We start from the raw sequence: 10,053 nt of genomic DNA, 5'->3' as shown, positions 1-10,053 counted from the left end.
TTTAAACCATCTGGCCCTGGAGCTTTTAAGCTTCCCATACTAAAGACTGCGTCCTTAATTTCGTCGTCTTTGATCTTTGCCATTAGCTCATCATTCATCTCTCTAGTGACTCTCGTTGGTATATCTCTTATGCACTATTCCAGGTTCCCATCCCATTCAGAAGTAAACAGCTTAGTAAAATGTGTTTCTACTAACCTCGTTATGTCTACTTCTCCTTTTATCCAATGTCCTGCCTCATCTTTTTCAATTTGTCAATTCTATTCCTCATTATTCTCTGTATGGTTGTTGCATGAAAGAAGACTGTGTTTTTGTCGCCCCATTTTAACCATTTTAACCTTGATCTTTGCCCTCAATATTTTTCTTCTTGTTTCCAAAGATCTGATATCTGGTTCTTCAGTTCTCTCTCTCTTCTTTGATCTCTATCCCTCATATCGCCCTCTTGTATTTGATGTAGCTCACTTTCCTTTTTTTTCTATTTCTTTATTTACTCTTTTAAACTTTCTTCTGCTCCACTCCGTCAACTCCCTTTTGCATCTACTTCTCTTTCTAGTAAATTGATTCCAACAGTTTCTGTTTCCATCATCCTGCTGCCAACTCCTCCTAATTACCTCTTTGCACTCCTCATGCTCTGTCCAAAAGGTCTCAAACCTGAATTCTTTTTTTATCCGATCTCGCGGTTGTGTTTCCAAAATTAAGGCACAATGGTCTGAACTTATTGCCGGAGCAGCTTTTAGGATAACATTCTGGTATATATGCAGCTATTTCTAATTTACTAACACCCTATCTAGTCTTTCCCTAGTGATAAAGTTGTTTCTTGGATTGTTGTACCATGTGTACCTACTTCCTTTAAGGTCAATATCCATTAAACTATTATCATCTACAAACCTTTTAAATGTATCTAAATAAATTCTTGGTTGTGGATGAATGCCTACTTTTTTGTCTTGACTTAGAATATCGTTAAAGTCCCCCAAATAAGCTTGAGGTTCTTCCCTGCTCCTATTACTTACCATAAGCTCCTGCCATAGTTTCCTTCGCTTTTGAAAAACTGGGTTACCATACACAAAAACGCCCTGCCATTTCAGAACATTATTAATGTTAATACTATCTTTAATATAGTTATCACACCACTCGTAAACATCGATATTAGTATTAGATGTTCATAACAAACATAGTCCACCGGACAAGCCCCGGGATTCTACGCAAAACATCTTGTCAAAATTAAGCCTTCTTCTTATCCTATTCATTTTTTCTTGACTAGCCCTAGTTTCCATTAAAAACACTATAAGCGGCTTTACCTTTTTACATAAATTATACAACTCAAAAATTGTCGGGGCAGCCGCTATTCCCCTACAATTCCAGCTAATGATACTCATGGCTGAGGTTGGGGCATGTTAAGATCCACCTCCTCAACCATTTGTATTCCTTTATTCTGACCAGAGACATGCTTAGCTAACTGATACTCCCCTGTGCCCAGAGTGGTGATGCTGTTCTTTACTTTCTTGGGTTCCCTATCCTCTTGCTCCTCCTTCCATTCCCTGTATATTAGCAGTGGAACCTGTTTGTTTTCTCGTTTCCTTTTCAAGTTCAGCTTCGATTCCAACTTCTTAGCTAGTCGCGTTTCCCAATCTGTCTGTGCTTCCGTTCCTTTATCTTCATCTTCATCGCTTGCTAACTCTATATAGTAGACGTTCTCACCTGGCTTGACATGCTGACTCACAAATTCATGTTCTCTATTCTGAGCTTCCTTGGATAGCTTTCTTAAAGCATTCTCCTCCGTTCCACCCTTCAGCAGTTCTTGATTTTTCTTTCCCTCTGTTCTGGCTTCACACGCTTGTTTGTCCCTCGTTCTTGCTAACATAAGTCTTTTTAATTCCTGGCCTATGGTTTCTTTTTCTTTTTTTTTTTCGAGCCTAACTTCTAATCTTCTATTTTATAGTTGTTTACTTCTTCTTCTTCTTCAGTTATATAATTATTCAGCCCATTTCCTTCAACATTCCATGCTTGCTGATGTAAAGCCCTTGTGTTGGGCCCAATATCCCTTATTTGTCCGTTTTCACCTTATTTTTGCACCTCATACCTCCTTTCTCCCTTCTGGGCCTTTTTGTTATTGGCCCATTCGTTGTTCCTCTCTCTTATCTCCTTAATGAGATTGCTGAGTTTATAGGCTGCTCCTAGGTCATGCTGCGTATCCCTCTCTTCCTGAAAATAAGGGATTTTCAGTACTTCTTCTACCTGCTCTTCTGCATCTGCCATCTCTTATTCTCTCCTCATTTGGTTTTTCCAGACACTTTCCTTCCAGATTTTCTGCTGCAGTACTCGCTCAGCCCTAATCCTACTCTCCTTAGAGCTTTGTTCTTCACCACTCTCTCTATCAGGGTTCAGTTGCTCACGCGCCTGCTCCTCCCCTTCCTCTCTCCATCCTTGTTGTTTTGAGATGCCTCCTCCCATGGTTGGACCTGGTCGTCCCTGGCTTACTCCCAATCCCGGTGAGTATTTCTTCTTTGTTGGATCCCAGCATGCCATGACTGTTGGATTCTTGCATGTTTTCTTCTCATGTCCTAATATACCACAGTTGAAACAATAGCTGTCCAGCAGCCTCTCATACTTGAAAAAGACCCACAATTGTGGCAACTTCTCTCTATCTAACCAGAATCCTGTAGGTAGAGCCTTGGTGATATTGATGCTAACCCTGATTCTCAAATATAGTCTCCTAAGGACTCCATCTACTTTTGGATCTTCAACTTCGACCAAGACTCCTAATATTTCGTCGATAAGAATATTTGTCTCTTTATCCATGAAGTCATGTGGAATGCCATGCACTTGAATCCAAAATTTCATGAAGTCATGGTCAACTTCGAAAACTGATTCGCCCCCCTCCATAATATGAGATTGACCATGTTTCCTTTGGCATTCCATGGTCTATTCCAAATAATCTGCAACCCTTTCTTCCTGTCTTTGAAGCTGAATAACATCTTCTTCCATCCAATGTCTGTAACTGCAACACCTTGAGGATTTTCCCACATTTTCAGCAAAGTATTCTTACATGTTTTGAAATTTATCTCCTTGTCACTTATTAACTTACCCACCACATTTAAGCATTCTTTCTTATATCCTAGTTCTCCAGGCTTGTTGAGCTTGATGGCTTTTCCTTCGATATTGTTCATGTTGTAGGTTACTAAAGAAGAGTTGTTGTGTATTTCAGGTTTCCCAGTGGTTTTGAAGGTTCAAGTTGAGCAAGGATTATGTGAGAATATAGATTTGGTAATTGAAACAAGGTTGAAAATAATTTCCTTTTTGGGAAGAACCCGAAGTTATTAGAAGACTCTCCTATTGAGAGAAAAAGAGCTCCCTAGAAGAGAAAATAACTTTTTTTTATAAATGAATAAAGGTTAAATATTCAGATTTTATAAAATTATTTTTAGTTTAATTTTTTTCATATATAATGATTTTTGTTTTTTACATATATAGATTTTTTCCTTTGGAATTTGGATTGTACTAAGAAAAACGGTGGAAGCAATCACTGGGCAGGACCCAACTCAACAACCCACGATGGGCTTGGATATTTGTTAAGAACTATTCTATTGTTTTTTACAGAGATCATCAAGAACTACTTAAAAGCCTAAAAAATCAATAAACAAACATATTCTTCCTAAAGAAATAGTTTGCTTGTTAATAGATATGAACAAATTAAACAAATATTTTATCCTGCTTAGTTACTCTTTTTTTGGACTTGTTATTCCGTTTAGTTTGAAATTTATTGTTTCTTCTTCGTGGGCCTTTAACTCGGTTCATGTATATATTAAAAAAAGGCTCAGTTTATAACTACGTAGATGTAGACCGAAAAAAAAGCATGTAGCTGAATTCTGAATTTTGGCTTAACTAAATAGTGAAGCCTGCAAGGCCAAAGAAATAGTAGAGCCTGTGGACGAGTTTGAATTTGAGACGTTTTGTATTAGGGCAAGTGGGCGACTGCTAATAAGTAATAACTCTGTCTCCTTTTACCAAAAAAAAAATCTCTGTCTCCTCCTAGCTTTAGACAAAATCATAAAAAACTGTACACCAGGAAAAAAAATCATAAAAGATAATTACTATAAATATTTGAGATTCATAATATAACATGGAACGATAAATTATATACGCGATATTTGTATACTTATTTTATATGTTTTACCTCTTATGTTAAAAATTATAAATTGGATAAAGTATATTTTTTATTTTTGAAGTTTGGCAAAAGTTTTGAAAATACCTCTAAGTTTTATTTTATTTTAATTTTGTCCCAAAAGTTTTCGATTTGCATCAAATATATCCTCGACGGCAAAATTTTCAAAAAATTTAAGACCAATCTAATAATAATGTATGAAAATTATGCTTGATTTGTTTGTGTTGAGGGTTGTTATTATGAAATTGTTGTTGAATTTGTCTTAAATTTTTTGAAAAATTAGTCGTCATAGATATATTTGATGCAAATCGAAAACTTTTAGCATAAAATTGAAACAAAATAAAATTTAAAATATTTTTAAATCTTTTATCAAATTTAAAGGACTCCTTTTTATTAAATTTTTTCTTTTCAAAGAGAATCAAGACCAAGAGATAACCTGTGTGTCTGTGGTGACTAGCTTTTTATTTCATAACAATTGGGCTTATGCCCAAAACGAAATCTCATGTATTTTGAGGCAATTGAAAAGATGAGACAGGCCCTCAACGACGGAGTGGTGGCTAGAAGATGAAGAGTGAAGACCTCCTCCTAGTGCCTGGAGGCTGGAGAGAAGCTTGAGTGAGATCCGGTTTATTGTCCGGGTAGGGCGGTTTCGGGTCTTTGGGCAGGTCAGCCTAGCTGCCATTGGGCCACATCCAAAAAAAACACTGGCGTAGTCACGGGTCACAATCACAAGCATAGGTCGGTGACTGAACGAATGGGCAATACTCCCAAAAAATGTGGAGAGGAAACTATAAGCGTAAGCAGCATGAAATTGAGAGGCCCATTTGAACAACATTCTACATTCATCTTTCATTCACCAACACCATTCGTATACAGACCGGATCAACCCGAATAATAAACCGGAGCATCCCACCATAATTTCTCTTCTTCCCCTTCAACTCCACACACACCAACACTCTCCCCAATCAAATCAACAGACCCAAAGATCAATCGGAGATTCAGATTCCTGCAACGATCCGACAGCACCCCTCAAATCCCACGGGAACGCCGTAACACAATCTCATAGAGAGAGAGAGAGAGAGAGAGAGAGGGAGAGAAAGAGGAAGAAGAAGGAATCGGAAGAAAAATGGGGCTGGGCTTGTTAGCTTCAAAGGCCATGAGACCCACCTCAAGGCTACTCAATTCTCAAAACCCTAGGAACATCTTCATCCGCACCATTGTCTCCAAGCCCGAGCTCCAAAAGCCCGAAGCTGCCCAGGCCCAGGCCCCTCCCCCGGATCTTCCGCCCCGGACCCCCGTTGCCGGCGCTAGGGTACACTTCCCTAACCCGGAGGACGCCATCGAGGTGTTCGTGGATGGGTACCCGGTGAAAATCCCCAAGGGCATGACTGTCCTTCAGGCCTGCGAGGTTGCCGGCGTCGACATTCCCCGCTTCTGTTACCACAGCCGCCTCTCCATCGCCGGTAACTGCCGCATGTGTCTTGTCGAGGTCGAGAAGTCTCCCAAGCCTGTTGCTTCTTGCGCCATGCCTGCTCTTCCTGGTCGGCTTCTTATTCTTCTTCTTTTTCTTTTTGAATGATTAGCTGTTGTAGTTCGTCCTTATGTTGATTATATGGATAGGATTTCATTTTGGTGTCCCTCTTGTATTGTGATTGCCGGATACGTTTATGACATGTTGGAATTCGATCATGTTCATGATTAGAGGGATTCGGCACATTATGATGATTTCTTTTTTCTTTGTTTGATTTCCACTGCCATGTACAAAACTTTGTTATCAACTGTTTATGTCCAAATTTGTGCTTCCTTGAACATATTATGAAGTTTTATCGGGTTACGTTGTTGCCTTGTTGGCATGATGTAGTTTGTAGAGGATGGTAATGAAATATCATTTAGCTTTAATCCAGTTATCTTTGGTGCTTTTTGTTTTATATTTTTTTAAAAAAGAACAAACTTTCAAACCGTTGTTTCTGTGTTTAGTAATTATCCGTGTCAATTGTTAATTTTGCAGATTTCTCACTAGTTCTCCCTTTCTCTCTTTGCACACTGATTTCCCTGTATTGTGTTTCTATAATAGAGAAATTCTAAGTTATCATTCTCATTAAGCCGAACACACTAAATGAATACATGCTTGGATTTTGTTTGGATGGGGTTTTTAACCTTTTATTGATCTGATTCTTGTTAAAGATTTAAGCTAATGAGATATTGATCTGTAGGAATGAAAATTAAGACCGACACACCTGTTGCAAAGAAAGCTAGAGAAGGAGTGATGGAGTTTTTATTGATGAACCATCCACTAGATTGCCCAATTTGTGATCAAGGTGGGGAATGTGATCTTCAGGATCAGTCAATGGCTTTTGGTTCTGATCGTGGTCGGTTCACTGAAATGAAGAGATCTGTGGTAGATAAGAACCTTGGACCTTTGGTGAAGACTGTGATGACTCGTTGCATTCAATGTACAAGGTAAATTTTTTGCAAATCTAACTGTGAATTTTGGATATAAAGGTGCTATTTCTTTTTGTATCAAAATAAATAAATAAAGGTTCTGTATAGTGGAAGTCAGAAATGCATTATGTTATACAAGCTATGATTATATTGTTCTAGATAAGTAACTTCCACTTTAATGGTTTATATCATGTTTATTTGTGGAATAATCTTTAAAAGAATTAAGCATCCCCTTATTCTAAAATGAGTCAGTGGTTGATACCACATTATGGAAGATTTTGAAAAAGATTATGTATTAAACTAATTTACATGGAGTGAAAATTGCCTTCCTTGGAGATATGTTAATCTGATTTTCATTTTGTTCCTGTTTGGGCTGGCTTTGGCTTCTTTTAAGTTGTCTTAAACTAATTTACATGAAGTAAAAATTACCTTCCATTTTATGTTTTCACTTATTCACTTGAATGCTAAATGTTGTGTAAAGCAATCTTACGTGGTGTGCTAAAAGGCTCTTGTGAAATTCCTTTTTTTTCCCCAAACAGGTGTGTTAGGTTTGCAACAGAGGTTGCTGGGGTTCAGGATCTTGGCATGTTAGGTCGTGGCAGTGGAGAGGAGATTGGGACATATGTTGAGAAACTTATGACAAGTGAACTTTCTGGAAACGTGATAGATATCTGTCCTGTTGGAGCACTCACGTCGAAACCTTTTGCTTTTAAAGCCCGAAATTGGGAATTGAAGGGAACAGAAAGCATTGATGTTACTGATGCCGTTGGATCCAATATTCGAATTGACAGCAGAGGACCTGAAGTCATGCGTATTCTCCCTCGTCTAAATGAGGTTTGATCTGATGAAAATATTTTACTTAACTATTTGTGGTTCTTTCTTGTGGTTGCTAAGGCTCCAATTATTTTTGTGGCACTTAAATTTATTTGTTTCTGTAAACAAAAATCATCATTCTGTTGATACACTAAGCTGTTGTTAGTCCGCAGATGTTTAAGGAGCACTTGATCCTCTTGTGGGTGAGATATTGGAGGGACAGTAAGGTTTTAACATGTTAATGTATTTTTGGTGGGGTTGCATTCCCTCATTAGTTTTTCACTCAACAGGATCCTGTGGGGGGAGGAAGGGGAGGGGATGGGAGAATAAGGTGCTTTACCTAGACTCCCTGCATGCCTTATATTGGACCCCACAAAATTTGGCCTGCAAAATTTTTGTTGTTCAACATATTTTTTCATAGTTCCATGCTTCTTTGTCATTGTTACTGTAGCACCTTTTTTCTTCTGTCTAGAAGGTTCATTTTTATATTTATAGTTTGCCGATATAGTCTATTCTGCATTCCCTTTGCAGGACATAAATGAAGAATGGATTTCAGACAAGACCCGCTTTTGTTATGATGGTTTGAAGAGGCAGAGGTTAAATGACCCTATGATTCGTGGTCCTGATGGACGTTTTAAGTCTGTCAGCTGGCGCGATGCCCTTGCTGTGGTAGCTGAGGTTGCGCACAAAGTTAAACCAGAAGAAATTGTTGGAATAGCTGGCAAACTTTCCGATGCTGAGTCCATGATTGCACTAAAAGATTTTGTAAATAAGATGGGATCAAATAATGTGTGGTGTGAAGGCATTGGCGAAAATACTAGTGCAGATTTGAGATCGGGATATATTATGAATACTAGCATTGCTGGCCTTGAGAATGCAGATGTCTTTCTGTTGGTTGGTACCCAGGTATATCACTAGTCTCTGATTTTAGTGAGTCATTTCTAAATATTCCTTATATACGTCTTTCTAACTTTGCTGATGATCAAGTGGTTCTTGTTTTATTCAAATTCCATTTCTTTTTAGTAGTTACCGTGTCCATGGACTTGATTCTATAACTGTTATTTTGGAGTTTATAGGCATGGGTAGGTTTAGAGAATACAAGACTATCAACAACAAAGAATTTTTGTGAAGTATTCTATATTTTTGCTGAGTTCATCTACTATTTACACATTGTGCTTTCTTGGGTGCATTATTTTTTTGTATTTGGTTATCTAATACTATCTTGTGTGTTTAATATCAAATTTGCAGCCAAGGGTGGAAGCTGCTATGGTTAATGCCAGAATCCGCAAGACTGTCAGAGCAACTCAAGCCAAGGTTGGGTACATCGGTCCTGCTACTGATTTCAACTATGACCACCAACATCTTGGTACTGGCCCCCAAACACTACTTGAAATTGCTGAGGGCCGCCACCCATTCTCCAAGACTATATCAAATGCCAAAAACCCTGTTATCATTGTCGGTGCTGGAATATTTGAGAGAAAGGACCAGGATGCAATTTTTGCAGCTATTGAAACCATTGCAAAACAAGGTAAGGTTGTCAGACCTGATTGGAACGGCCTTAATGTATTACTTCTTCATGCTGCCCAGGCTGCTGCACTTGACCTTGGACTTGTGCCTCAATCTGAAAAAAGTCTCGAGTCTGCAAAATTTGTATATTTGATGGGTGCCGATGATATAAACTTGGACAAGATCCCAGCTGATTCTTTTGTTGTTTATCAAGGTCACCATGGTGACAAGAGTGTTTATCGTGCCAACATCATTTTGCCAGCTGCAGCATTCAGTGAGAAGGAAGGAACCTATGAAAATACTGAAGGATGCACTCAACAAACTCTGCCTGCAGTTCCAACAGTTGGTGACTCCAGGGATGACTGGAAGATAATTCGGGCTCTGTCTGAGGTGGCTGGAATCGATTTGCCCTATGATTCAGTTGGTGCTGTTCGTGCTCGAATCAAGATTGTAGCCCCAAACCTAGTGCGCCAAGATGAGAGAGAACCAGCTACATTGCCATCTTCTCTAAGGCCAACCTTCAATACTAAGATAGATACCACTGCATTCGGGACTGCCGTAGAGAATTTCTATATGACCGATGCGATTACCAGGGCTTCCAAGATAATGGCACAGTGCAGTGCACTGTTGAAGAAATGAAGCATGGATTTTAATTTTTTGGTTTAAATAAAAAACAGAGATTCATGTTTTTTGTTTTCCTTGACAATGCAAGAACTTGCACCCACAAAGTTTCTCGGTTGTTAAGAGTACCTAATAAAATTAAATTAGGCTTTATCTATTCCATTGTAATATGCAGTGTAAAAGAACCATTTTGTAGAATTGTTGCCATGTACAATTTCGGTTACCCGATTGATTGTGAAGTTCACTCTTACCATGAAATTTTTCCATGCGAGAAAACCAAATGGTCAAATTCGTATGGCTAACTGTCGGCTCTTGCTATTGTATTTAATTAAGTGTTTATGCTATGCGGAGCACTGGCCAACATACCATAACAGTCATTAAAACAAATATGAAAACCCGTCTCTCTTCCCATCTCATATAAAGGAAGCATAAACATTCTAAAGCAAGTATATCGGTCAAAGAGACGTAACTTGTTCGTGACTCTTTCTTTTTCTTGTTTTTAGGTCAATTGT

General features: G+C 38.5%; 1 protein-coding gene across 1 annotated transcript; it reads left to right on the top strand.

Moving 5' to 3' along the window:
• The first annotated feature begins 4,607 nt into the window (after window positions 1-4,607).
• Window positions 4,608-9,799, top strand: LOC112791656 (NADH dehydrogenase [ubiquinone] iron-sulfur protein 1, mitochondrial). Its single transcript, XM_025834566.3, has 5 exons — window positions 4,608-5,700; window positions 6,373-6,619; window positions 7,141-7,435; window positions 7,946-8,320; window positions 8,663-9,799. The coding sequence occupies exons 1-5, from the start codon at window positions 5,286-5,288 to the stop codon at window positions 9,557-9,559; spliced, it is 2,229 nt and encodes a 742-aa protein (XP_025690351.1). The 5' UTR covers window positions 4,608-5,285; the 3' UTR covers window positions 9,560-9,799.
• The last annotated feature ends 254 nt before the right edge of the window (window positions 9,800-10,053 follow it).

This window comes from Arachis hypogaea, chromosome 3 (assembly GCF_003086295.3).
Source record: "Arachis hypogaea cultivar Tifrunner chromosome 3, arahy.Tifrunner.gnm2.J5K5, whole genome shotgun sequence".
Taxonomy (NCBI): domain Eukaryota; kingdom Viridiplantae; phylum Streptophyta; class Magnoliopsida; order Fabales; family Fabaceae; genus Arachis; species Arachis hypogaea.
This window is presented reverse-complemented; position numbering and strand designations above follow the sequence as displayed.